Source organism: Onychostruthus taczanowskii, unplaced genomic scaffold, assembly GCF_017590055.1.
Source record: "Onychostruthus taczanowskii isolate IOZ18803 unplaced genomic scaffold, ASM1759005v1 scaffold115, whole genome shotgun sequence".
In the NCBI taxonomy this organism is placed as follows: Eukaryota; Metazoa; Chordata; class Aves; order Passeriformes; family Passeridae; genus Onychostruthus; species Onychostruthus taczanowskii.
This window is the reverse complement of record NW_024498183.1, coordinates 473818-491592: the sequence shown is the minus strand read 5'-3', so window position 1 is coordinate 491592 and position 17775 is coordinate 473818. Positions and strand designations below refer to the sequence as shown.

Sequence of the window (17775 nt, the reverse complement as noted above, 5' to 3'; positions counted from 1 at the left end):
ACTATGAGGAAGGAAATAAAGAACACAGCTGATAAGCATAATCATAGGCAGCGTGTGCTCTGAATAAGGCTTTCACTGCACTAGTTCAAAATGCAGCGGAAAAGAATAAAAGTTTGGCCGAGCCTATGCTCCAGGTTCATGACTCGAGAGCTCATTCAGCCTGTGTTGCTGACTGTGGCCAAGTTCCCCTCGTCTACTGGAATTCAATACTATTACATTTGTCTCTTACTCAGAGATGAGAAAAAATATGGGAAAGACTTACTGAGAATAACAGAGCAGTTAACTATAAACCAGTTCACATCAGATGTAGAAAAACTACCTTCAATTACAAATGTATTTGCATGTAAAAATACAGTAATGCATTTAAGAGGGGCTGAGCTAGCAGCACAACAAGTTAGAAGCTATTATGACAGTAAATCCAGCCACAGGTCACTGCAAGGTTAGCTTCTCCCTGCTGATGAGATTATTGGTCATTCACTAATGGGTGCCTCACAAAAGTACTGCCTGCAGTATAAATACCCACTCACTACAAACACAAATAAGCACAGCCACCTGCTTGTCTGATCACAATAATTTGTCATGACATTCAAGTACTGCCACAGACCCTCTCCCCCTAAACACTAGGTGGGGAAAAAAGTAAAACAAAACTCACAATACACAACAGAGTTAAAATGGAAACTTAAAAATTCTTATGGGAACTTCAAACAATGCAAACCACCTGTAGGGTTTTTCACAACCATCCAGTCAAAGAGAAGAAAGGTTATACAACAAAACATACTCACGTGAAATGCATCTCCCCCAAACGCCAGAATGAGTCTTGCAGGCAACGCAACCCGCTCAAGTAGATCTCATGAACAGGAGAACAAACAGCTGCCATGAAGACCAATAGGCAGAGCAAACTACACCACATGGATTACACCACACTACCTGGGCAGAAAGACTGAAGGGAACACCACTGTCAAGGACCACTCTTGGGCTCTTGAAGCTGTAGAAGTAAAGCCAGAACATTCACTTTGCTCAGGATCATGGACACAAACACCACTCCAAGCTACTTACCCTACTTTGCATTAATATCAGGGACTGCCAAAGCAACACACTAATCCAGTTTAAGGCTCCTCAGGCCAGCTTGAGCCAGGAGCACTACGGGTTGTAAGCCCTGCAGGGAGAGCGTGCCATTCCATGCTCTGTTTCCCTTCTGCTTCACAGACATTATTCCTGTCTCTGCATAAGCAGGAGCTGGGAGAGGAGGCACATTAAGACAATTAAAGCACCTTATGAGAAAAAGGTGAAGAGCCTTAGGATACTAGAACAGGCTTGCGGAAAAGATTAGCTTTGAAGTCCCGGGGGGTGAGGGGTCATCACCATTATTCTGCATTTTCATCCCATAACTACAGTGTTGTATAACAAAGTAAACAGTGACATTGCAGTACTCAAGGAACTCAGTTCGTATGTCAGACTACAAAGAGCTTTTCCACTGTTTACTGCATTTGTAAAAACAAAAGAACCCTTTATTTCCTGTACTAGTCAAATACGCAAATAAAAGGGGGGAGTGGCTTACATGTTATTAGTGTTTCCACAGCCTTCAAATGACTAATGCATGTTCAGGCTGATGAAGACAAGAGAAGTGCACGTTCAAGCCAGAACAGAGACTAACTAGTTATTGAGAAAACTATGTAATTCCATTGGTACAATTCAATTCTGCAATAACCCTGCTATTCCAGTCCCGGGCCTACTTGAAACAGCAAATGCCGATTATGAAAAAGAAGCCTAAGCTAGACCAAACATAAAAGGTTTGCTTATCACTTTTCCTAAGACATCTTTGAAAACAACCTGACTGGTTTTGGTGCAGCCAGATCACTCTGTTCCTCCTACACTCCTGAATGATGTTCTAGCTTTCATCTGCTGTCTGCTTTTCAGCTCTCTGGGAAGTTACAGATTCTAGGCAACACGGAAAGCACACAGGATACACCACACACTACCAGGATCACGACAGATAGCCCAGCGTAGCAGCATGTCAGCTGTCCTGAAAGTCATCCCACACAATTACAGAATTTAACTCGTAGCATTTAAGCAGGGAGAAGAAACAAACTAGGTTTGCAACAAGATCTTTTGACACAACGTTCCTCTTGACATGCAAACTTCCAGGACTTTATACATCATCCCAAATGAAGCTCTGCACTTGGGCATATACAATTCTACTTTACTTTCTGCACAAAAATCTTATCCCTGCACTGTGGCACTCATACAAAGGAGGAGGAATTGCATAACACTTTTGCTCTCAATATCTGAGCAAGATTCCACCAGCAGGCCATACGTAAGGCTAATCTTTGAAAGTTGTAGTCATTCTATCAGCTTGATTCATAGCATCATCCCACATGCCACACATGGTAAAAACTGGCAAGATCCATTTTAGTAACAGAAGCCTTAAAAGCACAAGTTTCTCTTTCTTGCAGAAAGTCCTTCAGACTTCACTGCTTTGCTTTCCAAAGCCAGAGCAACACAAGACAGAAGGGACCTGGTCCACAAGTAGCACTGTAGATGTTACAGCACAATAAATACCTAGGAATCTACCCCTGACAAGAGCAAGTTCACCATTTCTCTGTAAATTACCTCCAGCTCCATACTTGAGTCTCTAAACCTCTATTCTTAATCAGGAAGCTTATTCCATTGACTCCAGCACAGAGAGCTCTGAGTTCTATTGATATTGCTATTTTAAGAAGACTCTTTGTTTCAGGTCAACTGATGTGGAATGGGTAGAGGGTTACCTTTGACCAAAAATAACACAGTCCATAGTCTCCATCTTGTCGCTGGCTATCAGAACTTGTTCCCACGGTTTGCCTTATGGCAACAATTTTGTGAGAACAATTCCAAAACTGGATGGTTTTATTTTCTGTTTTTGGATTTCTGTGACACTGCTGTATGAGTTTTAGGACAGTGTCCCTTGGAATTGCAGCTCAAAACCTTTGGAAAGAACATTGTCTTCTTGGAAAATACACAAACCCTATTATATGACAACATCCATTTTACAAAATGTAAAATTGAAAAAAAAATCCCAAAAAACTTTTGGGGATAGGAGGCAACATAAGTACTTTCAGCTGCACTTAGTCAAGATATATATAAAAATGTCTATGCTGTTTTCTAAGAAATCTATAGTTCCTTTTCCTCTAGCTATTTATTCTCATTTTAATATTAGAAGAAACTGTAATTTATCTCTTTATAATCTCTGTTTTAAAAAAGAAAGGGTGAAGAGAGAGAAGGGGTAGGGGGGAGAACTCATAAGCAACTTTTTCTGCATCCTCCACCCCCAACTGATTACACAACTCTCACCCGCCTTCCTCATTCCTGTTCTCCACCATAACAATGCAAAGCTACTCAGCTGGCAGCCTGCAGGCCACACGAACCCAGAAGATGTGTGCACCTTGGTCTAGTGCCACAGGCAACTCAGGAGCCATCCCACAACTTCCAAACAGCCTGGGACAGCTTAAACAGATAATTAATCACCTCAAAGCTCAGGGTATCCCTTGAGCAAGAACACAGAGCTAACTCAAGAACGTATAATAAGACATAAAGCACAAGCTATCAAAAATGGTGAAGAAGTGTTTAATTAAAAATGTAGAGGGAAGAAAACTGCTATCAGTTTTTTTTTGGAGCAGGCCATACACTTTAATATGCACCAGAACTACAAAGGCCTGGAGTTCTGCACTGCCTTGCGATGTCTACCCACAGTGCAGCCTTTGCCCCAGTTGACCAGTCCAGAGAAACAACAACCTGTGGGGCTGGAGAAGACAGACAGGAGAAGCAGTACTGACAATAGCAGGACTAAACAAAGGGGTAGCTGATGCACCCATAAATCATACCCAGCAGCTACACTGGCACCCCAAAATAAATACTGCTTTGATGTGTTAGATAAAATTGTAACAACAAATTACTACTAAAAATAAAGTTAAATTGGTATAAAATTTATTACAGCACAAAATCTGCTCTTCACACTGGTAAACAGAGACTTCCTTGTGTGATGTTATAAGCGCAAACTGCCTACCTTTCAAATTTTTTTTAAGAATCCTCTTCAAAAAGGCAAAAGACTTAAACATGGCCAAACTTCTTTCTTTTCCCTAAACAAAAGCCACGCATGCATAAATAAAGTGAACTAGAATCACACTCACTGCTATCCATACCCTGTCTTCATTCTTCCACACCAATCCTTTCACACAAAGTTCTGGCACATTGCTGGGACACAACAAGGCCAAACACACATAACTGAAAGCAGAAACAGCTCCTTAAAGATGACATTTTGAGACATTTTGTGAAAGAGAAGCATGAAAAATGGATACTGTGCTATTGTCATCACTAGCAAACTAAAAGTTCTTTGAGAAAATTTTGAAATTAAGCAATTAGATGTAAGAATGACAAGGAAGAGGCATTGCACTGAGTCCTCTTGACTTCAAAAGATGGCTTACCACTGAAGACAGTCTGATCAGAGAAACACAGTTGGTGAGAACAGGTAACTGGAAACAGGATTGTTATCCTTCACCTCAGTAGTACTTTGTTCACTGGCTACTGTCACAGTGCAACCCACCAGCTGAAACTCTATTGACACATAAAACACGCCAAAAAGATTAGGAAGCAAATACTCTATTTGGAGGGGAGATGAAAGGTCAAACTTAAACCACAACAAAACCAGGCATTAAACCAGAAAAGGATAACCTCTGAAATAACCAATAACAGTTATAGGAACCTGTGGAATCCGTCATTCCACAAAGAGAATGTGAGGGAATTGCCCCCATAGCTGAGAAGAAGGAGAAAGAGAAAAGGTGGGAGGTAAGAGAAAGGTGGGAGGACTGGTTCTGTTATGAGTGACACAAATACAGAAACACCAGCACTACCCAAGAGCAAAAATACAGAGGCATAAAACATAACAGGCAGGAACAGTCTGTCCTTGTGAGCTGCAAATTCAATACATGAAATTTCAGGGAAAACCTGGAAGTAACAACAGAAACAACTCAAGAAGTGTGTTTGAAGTTAAAAACAAAACAAACAAGCAAAAAAACAATAGAAACATCAGCCATCCTAGGACATAATTAAGTCCTGAAAAGCAACACTATTAAAACTTGAAAGTTTTTAAGGCCTAACAATTTAAGTACTTATTTTTGAATCAGGGTGCAGGGGAAGTCCAGAAAAAATTACTCTGGCTCAAATCACGTGCTTAATGATCAGAGGTAATGAAGTGAAACCAAATGAAACCGGAAGCTTTATGGTAGTAGAGTTATCAGAAGAGAGACTTGGATTAATACTGGGTTTGGTAAAGGGAAGGAGAACGTCAAGTGGTACATGTGGAAAGAAAATATGTACAGAACAAAACTACTTGTAGGAACAATTCTGTCCTGGCACCAGAATGGATTAAATTCTTTAATAAATTTAAAACAAAATAAATAAAAACTTTCTAATTTCCTCCAAAGAACATTACATAAACAGCAGAATTATTTTAATTGTATATGTCATTATCAAGAGCATTGTGTCCCAGATAATGCATCGGCCGTAGGTGACATTATGCAAAAATGCAAAAAATTGAATTGCCAAGATGCTCTGTGGGTGCATTTTTACAATGTTCACAGGAATCACAGTCTCTTGCTCTATGATCCTCCCTTAATCATCCAGATACCCGAGGATAACATCCACCCTCAATGCTGTTTTCATGACTTACTGGTGCTTATAGCTAACTACCAGGGGTGCCTAATTTTTTAGGCAGACAAGCAAAATATTCTCTCCCAGGAACACTGAATTATCTTTATGCAAGTACTCTTGTGTCTTTTCGTTCAGCAGAACTAGAGAGAGACAATTCATTGCAAGTACAGACAGAAAGGTTTCTGCAGACTCCTGTGTGAAGCCATTCCATGCCAAGCTCCAAGGTGCCAAGAACATACACAGTGCTCATATGTGTCAGGGAGTGATACTATTATGTGGCTTAACTACTCATACATACTCCTATCAATATAACTGCATTCTCTCTCTTTTGAGGTATTGACAAACCTTTCAATATTGATATAAATGATAACTTTTCACTACTTGCAGCATTTATACTTTCACACATCTCTTAACTAGATGTACTTAAAATCAATTCAAATTAAAAATCTTTCAGCTTTTCCATAGTCTGAGTCTCACTTAACAGGTGTGCTCACCTGAAGTACCCAGAAATTGCCAGCATCTCCATTCAGGCGTAAGCCATTTTTATATTTTGACTGCCTCCAGTAAAACCAAAAGTTAGACTATTTCTCTTTCTAACACTGTCAGCTCAGACTCTTCACTTCTCCTCCTGCCAGTTCCTCTACTTCCCTTCTGCTCTCTGCTTTCTCCATGTACTTCTCCCCAGGAAAACACAGCTCCAATGCAACAAGTAGCTCTGTTCTAGTGATGATTCCTCTGTTTGACTGCCAGCTTGTGGTGCCAAGAAAGGGTCTCCTGTTTTCCACTCCAGCACAGCATTTACATGTTGCATTTTGCTGTAGCAGAACCCAGGAAGGCATTATACAGAGTCAGAGGAGGTTTCTTTAAAAAGAAACTGAAAACCAACAAATGGATGCAGCCTGTTACCTATCAGTTCTTTATGGATTAAAAAGCATTACTTTGTAGTCAAAACAGAATCACAGAATAACTGTCCTTAGTTGCAGTAATTGCCCAGACCATTTCATCCCAAGTACATTCTCAGTGGTGCAGCACCTATATAATGAGAAGTAATGAGCAAGATATTTATAACGTTGATTCACAGAAATCATGCTGTAATAACATTTTCTTTGTCCAGCAGCACAAGACCAAAATACGGAAACAAACTTGGTCTTAAGTACTGAAACAAATGTTGAAAGCAAAAGAAATTTGCTTTTGAAAGGCAGCACATCCTCGCTTATTCAAGAATTAAAATTTTCATCTGTAGTTGTGCATGAAGATCTACAAGTGAACCCTCTCTGAAGCCAGCTGGTACCCTGAGAAAATGCAAGACTATACGACAAGTGTTCCAGTGACGCTAATGCCAACCAGACACTAGAATAAGTGTGTGGTACCGAGGCTTTCACTCTGAAAATGGAGATAGAGGAGTATGAGAAATGCAAAATACAGTCGGCAAGAAAAAAGATCTGACTTAGCATAAACCTCTTTACCAACATGTTAAAAAGTTTTATCTTGGAAATCAGAGTGCTGATCATCAGATCTGCCAAGGGAAACAGACCAGACCATACTTCCCAGCCCAGTTCATTCTACTTAATAGACACACACGGATGGAAAGACAGCATTTAGATTTTCAAGAGAACGGAAAAGGTACGTAAAACATTATTTCTTCAAACATTCCAATCAAAGCTTTACAGCTGGCAAACAAGCAGGAACCTTTAGAACCGAGCAGAAACACAGCCAACTTACCAAAAAAGTATGCGCAGAATGTTTGCGACCAGCAACACCAGGCAGACGTAGGTGGAGAAGCCCTCCGCGTTCTGGGTCCGCCGAATGTCCCGGTACTGGGGGATGTAGGGCACGACGCCGCCGAACACCATGGCCCCCGCGGCGCCCCAGGACACCAGCTGCTGCATGGGCACCAGCAGCCACTCCAGGCCGCCCGGCTCCATGCCGGGGGCGCGCGGGGAGGCGCTCAGGCTGAGGGATGCCCTCAGGCTGAGGGTGCCCCGCCGCAGCTCTCCGGCCGCGGCCGGCTCTAGCCACGGGCGGGCTCCTGGCCGGGATGCGGCACCATGACTGCGCCCTCTCCCGCGGGGCTCGGACCTGGGGAAAGGGATGGGGCGTGAGCCCAGCTCTGCCAAGGGCGGCTCCGGCCGCTGCCAGCCGGGCGCTGGCGAGCCCGGACCACCGCCCTGCCGCGGGCGGGTCGAGGCCGCCCCCGCTCCAGCCTCAGCCTCAGCCTCAGCCTCAGCCTCGGCCCCGGTCCCGGTCCCGGTCCCGGCCCGGAGCTCCACAGGGGAAGCCCGGCCCCGGTACGGCAGCCGCGCCGCTCCATCGCTGAGAGCGGCCGAGCAGGGCGCGGACACGCGGCTCCGCCGCCACTCCCGCCCGGTCCCCGGGTCGTGTCTCCGAGGGGGCTCCTCCGCCTCCCTCGCCCACCCGCGCCCTCCCCGCCCCGCGGACAAGCACGGCCGCCTGCCCCGCACCTGCTCCCCGAGCTCCCGCCGCCACCGCCTCCATCCCCCGGCGCCGCTCCGCGGGCGGGCAGCGGCAGCCGGGGCGGCGCGTGACGCACGGGGACCGGCCCCGCCCCCGCCCCCGCCAATGAGCGCCGGGGCCGCCCCTTCCTCCGGCGGGGAGCGGTGGCACCGGGGCCGGGCCCTTGCTCCGCTTGCAGCGCGCTGCTGCCCGCGGGCGGTACCGGGACACGGCGGGCAGCGCCGGGGTACCGTGGGCGCCTTCTCCTCCTCGGGCTGCGCTGAGCTACCGCCCCGGGTCCTGCTCCCCAGGAGTTACGGAAAATTCCGTCATGCCTCGTGGACAAGTGGGAATGGCTTTAAACTGAAAGGAAGTAGATTTAGATTAGATATTAGGAAGGAAGTCTTTACTTTGAGGGTGCTGAGGCACTGGAACAGGTTGCCCAGAGAAGCTGTGGCTGTTCCATCCCTGCGAGCATTCCAGCCCAGTCTGGATGGAACCTGGCCTAATGAAAGGCATCCATGGCAGCGAGGTTGGAACTAGATGGTCTACTCCAACCCAAACCATTCTATGATTCTTTGATTTCTGTGGCTCTCTGAATTGCAGTGGGTGGGGAGGGAAAGTGTGCGTCTTCGACCCAAAGTAGGGCAGACCCAAAGTGACCAGGGAGCCTCTACTGCTGCTTGCACTGGGCCAGGAGAGGACAAGTGCTGCACACAGGTGTTTTGTGGAGAATGACAGCATGCACACTGCATCCACCTCCTTCAGCTACACATAAAGGATGGATCATCCACCATGTATCCAAGTGGCTGCACAGCTGTCCTCAAAGCTTGATCCTTGGGCTCCCCATAATACTACCCCAGACATGCTTCCTTCTACCTTGGAAGTAGAAGGAAGGCTGCTCATCCCCTGCTGCTCAACCAACAGGTAGGAAAAGAGATGGGTTTTCCTGCATCTGAGTGATGTATGATTTTGTGTCCTATAGCAACAACTGCAAATTTTTTTTGTGACTGTTAAAGGGGAAAAGGAGCTGAATTAAAAATAGAAATGTCTGTTTTGGATTTCAAAAGCCTTTTGTTTACTTCCTGCATAGCAGCACCTTGCTCAACTGCAACCATTTCTTCCAATGGGCAATTCTTGCAGCATATGCACAGCACATGAACCTGCACATTACCACAGAATCTATTTGTCAAAGACATTGTTGGAATACCATTACACAAATATCCAAAACAGCCTCCTGTGTAGATTGGGTGACCAGGGATAACATTGAGACTTAGCTTTCCTACAAGGAAGTAACAGCTTTGCTACTTGAAAAAAGTTCTATTCCATTACACAGACTTGATAGTTTGATTGTTAAAGTTAAAAATACATAGTTGATGTTTTGAACTCTGATTTTTGGATGAGGATCCTGAAGTTCCTGATGTCATTGCATCTGACTCACTCAGACTATAACAATCCAATTATGTATAAACTGCATTATTTAAAACATTTTATTATTTAATGGCTCATATTTCATGTATCACTTGTGCATTATCATCAGGCAGTTATGCCAACTTCTTTACATGCTTTCCTTGGAGCCCTTAGCACATTATTTTTCCTTAAGCACAATGGTCTAAACAAACTTCAAGCTGAAAATAGGAGTAGCCGAGATTAGAAAGCCAATTTTTGTTATATAAATGCAAGTATTTTGAGAGATCATGAAGAAATTGTCTTGAGAAAACAGGTATTTTGAAGTAATGGTTACCTAAGTAGAAGAAACTACCCAAGCTGCCACCAGATCTCCAGGTTAGCTTCCAGAATTATTGCAGGATGCTCTTAACTTTATTCAATAACAAATTGTATACAATATTCAGATTCTAAAATACTCAACTGGAAACAGACAACTGCCTAAACAGACATTGTTTTCCCTTACTTGAAACTGTAAGGGTAAAAAATGTGAATTACCACTCGTTGCTGTGTGAACACAATTCAGTTCAGGTCACTAAAAAATGTCCTAGTTGTTCAGGAGTTAATCCACGGATGTAAGTTAACTGACCAGTGACACCAGACACTGAGTAGGAGGAGGAATGACAGGCTGGCTGAACTCCTCAGGCTGAGCAGCTGCCAGAATCAGGAAGGGACCCTTCAGGTTTCAGGTTATTCTAAAAAGCCAGGCTCAGGTTTTTTTAGTAGTGGTGCCATCCTGAGGTGCTTGCTGCCTCCAGCGTAGCATCCTGCCTGGCACAGGAACACCCAACCACAGCAGACCCAGCAAGACTCCGGTAGGAGAGTGTGCTGGAAGAAATTTATCTAAACCTGAGGTGATAACAGGTGATTGAAGTCTTGCATCATCAAAGAAAAGTTCCGCAAGAACTGCAGGTCTGAGTGCAATCACACAAGAATGAGCCTTGTGAGGCTTCATATGAAAGCAGGTTTCTTTCTCTGGGAGATAGTAACTGAGAGGGAGCTCAGAAGGACCGCCCTCTTGATGTAAAAGCAGAGCCTACCCTAGAAATAGTACTGCTTCACTGCCAGACAGCAAGCCTCTGTTTCAAGTGAGGAGAAAAAGAACAGGTGTATTTATTTTTCCACACAGACTGGCAAAATTCCCCCATTAGGAAATCCTCTATTTGCTGGAACTACATTACCCATTCAGAAAACAGAAGCAGACAAAGTCTGCTTCACACCAGGTCTTTAAAATTAATCATTTTAGGACATCTACTGTAGGAGAAGTGAAATTGATTATGTCAGCAGCTCTAGCCACCAAGTTATGAACTAGCTTCTAGCAGTTAACATTTTGGTAACAACGTAGTCCCCAAACCTCCAAACACCACAAGAACTTTGATTTATTTGAGATTAAGAAATCTGATAAGAAATGTTCCTGTAGTATCTTTGGGTGTGGTTTAAGCAAGCTGAAAATGGCAAACAGACGTGGGATGTTTTCAAAGGGCTTTTAACTTTAATGTTGGTAGAGGTAGTAAAAATTACTATATAAGGTTTAGTTTTTGCAAATAAGTCCATTGACTTTAAAAAAGTAAGCAGAGCCCCATTTCTAAACTTGGCTCCATATGGCCATATTCCTACCAGGACTACACAGGAACCAACAGGACATGGGAATGAACCACCCAATGGACCAGTTTCATGACAAGCCTTAGCCATGTCTTTGCAGCTTTTTACAGGAGGAGGAGGACAGCTGTTGGTACTTCACTTGTAGTTACTGCAGTAGCAAAAATAGCAGATTGCTACACGTCTCCCAACCAGTCTGTTGTTCTGTCAATTGACTTTGAAAGATGAGTATTAAAATTATTTTATATTCTACATTAGAGAAATGCTGTTGCACAGAAGCAAGCATATGAAGTCCCTGCAAGACCCTGCTAAAGTGCCGATAAGCTCTAAGTTACTTCTTGAACACACTACACAATAAAAGGATAAAGTTAATCCCTATGGTAGCCAAATTCCCTTCAATTATCACATTATATATCTCACTCTACAACTACAGCCTTGGGGACATTAAAAAGAAATATTCACTGTACTGTTCATAAAACAAGTAAATGGGTCTTAAGTGTCTTGAAATTGGCCATTCCTACCATAATGTATTATCACTAAATCAGCTGTCCTCTTCTTTATTTTTTGATCTTTTTTTAAAGCAACCCTGCTGCAACTGGTGGCAGAAGCTGCCTGCTGGCCCCTCCTAGCACTGGTGAGCCCCTGTTTCGGCAGCTGATGGGCAGAATCAAGATAGCATTAATAGGAGATACAGTTTTATTGCACATTTTCACCACTCTTCCTTTCTCCTTCTGAGCTGGTCTTTGCAAACAGAACAGTGAATATCAGCATGAGTGGAACACCTACCTACATGCAGAGGAGCACCCTCTGCACTTCCAACAAGGAGCTCTGACAAACATGCCCAAGCCTACAAGTCCGTCCCTGGGCAGTAGTCACATGCTTTGCACTGGGGAGCAGGAACCACGACCATGGAGGTTGATGATTAAACTCCTCTCTGTACTTGGACTGCTACCATCTCCACAGAGAAATGGAGAAAAAGCCCTAAAGCAAACATGTCAGAGCAGGAATCAGCCTGACAGCTGGCAGAGATACAGGAACCCTTCTTCAAACCATTACAGCTTTGTAAACAACGGGCAAAGTTCAGAGTGGGGAAATAACAAACAGCAGTCCTGGTTCAACTTCTTACCTGTGTAGCTGCTTACTCAGGTGAGAAGTTGAACCAGGACTGCTTAACCCACATTCTGCTCTTCTGTCAAACAGGTCCAGGTGGCTCCAATTAATTCTTCCCCACCTGCTCTTGGGATGCCGTGGCATCAATGTCACCTCAGCAGTTGGCTGTATCAGAGGAGTCCATAGACAGCTCCCAGTCCACCTGCATATCCTTGCCCATGTCCAACAATGCAGCCAGAACTTCTCACTTCAACAATCTTCAGGAGCAGAGCTGCTTTCTCTCAAGAAGATATGTAATAGAGGAACGTCTCCAGAGAAGGGATCTGCACTGTGTGCCATGGCAAAGTACCATGCAGACTCCGTTCACCACTGATCCAATGCATGGTGCTCAGCATCAGAAGGGACACATTCCTCTTTTCATTCCATCTAACTAAAATGGCTATTTTATTAAGCTGGTTTTTGTTGAACCTTTCTTGACATGATGTAGAAAGAGCACTGTACCATCTCACTCTCTCATGCACTTCACTCCTCCCTGGAGCAAAATGATCACTAATTACAGAATCAATTGTGTTCCACAAGAAGCTGCTGATACTGGGGAGTGAGCTGGGAAAGAAGGCGTGTGGTGGGCTGATCCTAGACAGCAGTGAAGCCCCCACTTGGTCAAGAGTGCCACTTGGTCACTCACTCCTTCCCACAAGATGAGGAAGAGAATCAGCAGGGTGAAGCCATGGGAAAAATACCTATGGGTTGACATAAAAGTCTTGTAGTGAATAAAAAGAACATAACTAAGTGGTGCAAAGTCAACCACTCACCACCTCCCACTAGGAGACTGGTGCCCAGCCAGTCTCCAAGCAACAGCTACTTTGGAAGAAACTTAATGTCCGCAGTCTGCTTTTATTACTGAGTGTGATGCTGTGGGTCTAGCACGTCCCTTTTATCACCTGGGTCAGCTGTCCTGGCTGCTTCCCCTCTCAGCCTCTGTGACCCCCAGCCAGTTTGCTGCGGGGAAGGACAGAGTGAGAAACAGAGGTGGCCTTGGTACTGTGCAACCAGAGTTCAGTGCTGGCTAAAGCACTGGTGTGCTGCCAGCGCTGTTCTAGTCTCAAACACAGCACCGTACAGCTCTGGAAAAAGCTGATTCCATCTTAGCCAGAGCCAACACAGGGCATGAGATGCAATTTGGGAGATCCTCAAGCTGGCTTTTTTTGCAGAACAAGTGGGGGTACAAATGCAGTGTCCAAAGTGTCAGGAGAACTATCCTTAGCCTACTCTGACTCATTTTCTCTCTACTGTGGAGTAAATAAGAAGCAGAGAGAGAAAAGAAAAATGACAGAGAAACTACAGCTTCATCATGATTCAAAATACCACCAGGTAACTTGGAGTCAGTAGCATTACAGCACCTAAACTGTTTTTTCTTTCTCTGTTCTAGAACAAGGACAAAGTGCTCCTGGTGGCATTTACACACTGTAGCACACACTGGCTTGTTTCTGTTGGGTACGCTCAGCATCTTTGGCACACTTAAAACCAGAACAAAACTAAATTTATGCTCTCCTTACCATGAGAAAAGAGTGCAGAATGGGAAAAAAAAAAAAAAAACAAAGACCATCTTTATTGCAAGAGTAATACTTGAGTAGAAGATAATTTACATGAGACAGACAGAAACACTGCAGACTGACTTTTCTGAAACCCCAAGGAGCTGCAGTTGCAGGTGTTTTTGCTTCTGCTTAATACAGAATCTATGCCAGAGAGAAAATTAACATCCTCATGTGTCATCTGAGCCACTCTGGCCAGCCCCAAAAGTGGAGCAGCCTTGAGGACCCATGCCACTGCACCTCTTCCCTAGTTGTGGAAGGCCAAATCTCCAGCACTCTTCTGCTCAGCTGACACTTGTGCTACCTATGCTGGCAGTGTCCCTTGGCACCCTCTGGCCCCTCTATGCCCTTGTAATTTCAGATGCCTTTTGCTAGGCATGCTTGGAATATGCACCCAAATGTCTCCTGCTGACAAACACCATGTGGAACACTAAATGGAGCTGATGTGGGAGAGCTTCCAACATTACCCAAGCTGCATAAAATACCTGTCATAACTCTTAGCTCCTCTCCTCTTCCACAAATGTCTCACAGAAGAAGCAGGCAGGCCACTGCCAGTCAAGGTTTCAGTCTTAAGAGAATATTTGCAAAAGATCTTTGTTTCAGATGAGGAAGGGCAAGCTTTTCCTCCCAGGGGAAAAGAAAAAAGAAAAAAAAAAAAAAAAAAAAGCCAAAGAATCAGATTACCACACTCTTGGCTGTTTTTATTACTGTCAGTGCTCACTGACCCACATCTTGCTGTTAGAGCATGTGTCCTACACCCAATGTTCTCCAGTGTTATTTCCCATATTTGCCCAAATCAATCCACGTCTTATGCAACCATCCTAAGTGCTTTCCATTAATTCAAGGTGAATTTAAACTGCCTGTACCAGGGAGACAGTCCAGTTGCCTCCTCTGGGAAAAATTGTGTCTGAAGCTGGAAAGAAACATTAGCATAACTGCAGTTTGGTCACAGGAAATTTTACCCACAGTTCTTTACACTTTCTGGAAATGCAAAATGGGTGTTTTCCAATGAACCACTCCCTCCTGTGCCCAGCTTCCAGCCTCTTCAGCACAGGGTCTCTTTGTCAAATATTTTAGAAAAATACTCTTTCCATCACGCATCACAGCACATGCCATGTTTAATATCTGTGCACAAAATGCACATTCTGCTCTGGACCACGAGGTCCCTGGAAGAGAGCCACAGCAGGCTGTGAGGTCAGCTGCCTGTCCTTCTGCCACAGGGGCTGCCCATCCTGCCATCACAGAAGAGCCTCACCTGTCACACACTGTGTTTGCTCCCAGAAAGCTCCTCTGTGCCCATGTGAGGAGCAAGGCCATGGGGTGGTTTGAGCACAGCAGCCAGATGCAGTGCCAGGCATGCCACCAGGCCAGAGAAACAGACCCTGCTCCCTCTCCCACCAGGGACAAATACCTCCAGCTCCCTCCTGCAGCCTTTCAGGAGGTGAGCTGAGTGGTGAATACTCCTTCACCCTCACTATCCAAAGACAATGGAACAAGGCTGGAGCAGGAAAAAGCATGAGAAGCAACATCTCTTACCAGCCATGTCCGGGAAAAATAGCTGGAGATTTCTGGATCACCACATAGTAACTCAGTCAACAGCAGCTGGGCGGGTGATTTCACAGAGCTGTGAATTACACACAGCTCTTACAGAGCCAAAGGATGCCACCACCCACCAGATCAGTCTCCAAAGTCACCTTTCTGCTGCTCCTGCATTTATCCCGGTGCAATATACTTACAAGGAAAATTATACCCTGTGTTCTATTACAGATGCTTAGCAGTACATGATGCCCAGAGCATGCACTGAACATCTGATCAAGATTATCCTTAACCCGTTAAGTTTTCTTTCTGTAGATACTTGCAGAAAGGGGCTGGCTGAAATATTTCACAATAAGGGGATTTGTGAGCAGCAGTCCTAAAACAGAATACTTTTATTAAAGGTAGAGCACCTCCATCAGGGATCAGGTTTCCAACGGCTGGAATTACCCTTTTCAAAGATACAGAAGCTGAAATTTGAACCATGAGCAAACACCCAGGCTTTTAATATTCACCTCAAAGGACTTTGTCTTTCAAAGGAACACCAGCTGTCAGACACCAATGACCCGAATGCTTTTTTCCCCTGCCTGAGGCATTTGCATTCCACTCACCACGTCTTTCCACGTTTTTAAATAACAACTTGTTGGTCTACTGATGTTACCATATGAAAGAAAAGCGATGCCTTCACCAGGAAGTACTCCAGTGGAGCAAGCTTTCAGTGAGCTGCATTATGCTGAATTAAAAGATTGGGTAAATGTCAGAGTTTGCAACAAGAACCATCAGCACCATTTGGGATTGCTGCATATAAAAGCTGATGACCTAGCAAAGCCAGATGTTTTTTTTCTGCACATTGTGTCCCTCTGAATCACTACTGCGAAGTGACACAAGAGAAGCTACCTGAGAGGGAAGGACCAAGCACAGCATGACTCAAAGACCCAGCCCAACAATTTGTTAGCAAAAGTACCATGATTGTGCTGCAAGCACTAACTTGTATCTAGCCCTTTTCTCTTCAGAGAAAACTTTTAGTATTGACCATGCCTCTGCCAGGAAGAAAAAAAAACAAACCCACAAAATTTGCAATACCATTTGCATCCTGCCTTCTGATCTGCAGTCAAACAAGCTGCCACGTTGACCCAGGAGCGCTTGCCTCCTTGTCTCCTTCCAGACTAAATTCCTGTTTTCTCTCTTATCACACATGTAATATTCAGCTTCTCTTTGAGATGTGCTCTCTCTGGCCTCACCTCCATTCCAAAGCAACCCTGAGCCAGACATGCTTGGAGTGACCAGAGGATTCCTTACCCCTGGTATATAAAATCTTGTTTGTCAGCAAAGAGGAGGGAAAGAGGCTCTATGTAACATCCAAACAGCAAGGATAATGCATTTCTACATCAGTTCTCTCGCCACATCACAGCCTTTTACAGCATGGCAGTGAACTCGGAGCTTAGGTTTTATAAATGTTTCAACATGCTTTTATGTCCTATCCTACTACTATGACTTCTGCTTCCAGCAGTGGAGGGACTGGAATTTCCCTAGGAAAGAGCAAGGAAAACATGCTTTGGATACCATTTCAGCGCACACTGTGAAGAGTTCACAGCACAGGCCTGCAATACTGAAATAGGATGGAAGCAGATGGCATCCCAGCCTCGAGGTCACCCTAATTTTATTTTTACTTCATGTTTTTCATACCAAAAAGACATATTTGGACAAAGTGACTAAAGTCTAAGTTTTTTACTGCAAGAAAGTAGCACAGAGCATATTTTGGAATGGAAAAAGAATTTGTTGTCAAATCTTCTCTTTTGCTCCTTTCTCAAACCTCCTCAGGATCTGTTTTTTTACTCATTGCCAAAATGAACTTCTTGTTATCCTTTTAGTAAATTAAGCATTCTTATTGCAGTAAATACTCTTATGAGCACTGGTTGTTTACTGGTTCTCAGCTAGCCCTCTGCTTTGGAAACAAAACAAAACCAAAGGGTCTTTGCTCAGCTTCCCTTAGCCCATGGGTGCATGCCCAACATGGACTATGCTTTTAAACTATGGCTCATCTTACATCCCTAGATTTCAGACCCTGGAAATGTATGCAGCAGCTCAGTTCTGAACTTCTAAGCCCTCTGAGAAGGGAGAGACTACAGGACAGCAGAGCAAAACCAAGCATGCTAGGTTCTATCTAAGTAAATCCATTGTTAAGCAAAATCTGTGTGGTCTTGTCATTTGTCTCTTCTATTCACAGGCTTTCTGAAGTTTTCCATGGCTATTTTTAGCTTTAAAGACACTTCTGTTTTTATTTCATAAATCCAGCTGTGCACTATTGGCCTAATTCAGCTCCCGATCTGAACTAAGAGGGCCATTCACATCAGCTGCT

At 44.2% G+C, this 17775-nt stretch overlaps 1 protein-coding gene across 3 annotated transcripts in view; it reads right to left on the bottom strand.

Moving 5' to 3' along the window:
• Positions 1 to 8291, bottom strand: part of SLC66A2 (solute carrier family 66 member 2) — a 66019-nt gene extending 57728 nt beyond the window's left edge. For all 3 annotated transcript variants that reach the window (XM_041427500.1, XM_041427501.1, XM_041427502.1), the window contains exons 1-2: positions 8145 to 8291; positions 7405 to 7761 (exon numbers count right to left, since the gene is read on the bottom strand). In XM_041427500.1, the coding sequence (XP_041283434.1) occupies positions 7405 to 7607 (203 nt within the window). In that variant the 5' untranslated portion in view covers positions 7608 to 7761; positions 8145 to 8291. The remainder of the gene's footprint in view (positions 1 to 7404; positions 7762 to 8144) is intronic.
• Positions 8292 to 17775: the final 9484 nt, after the last annotated feature.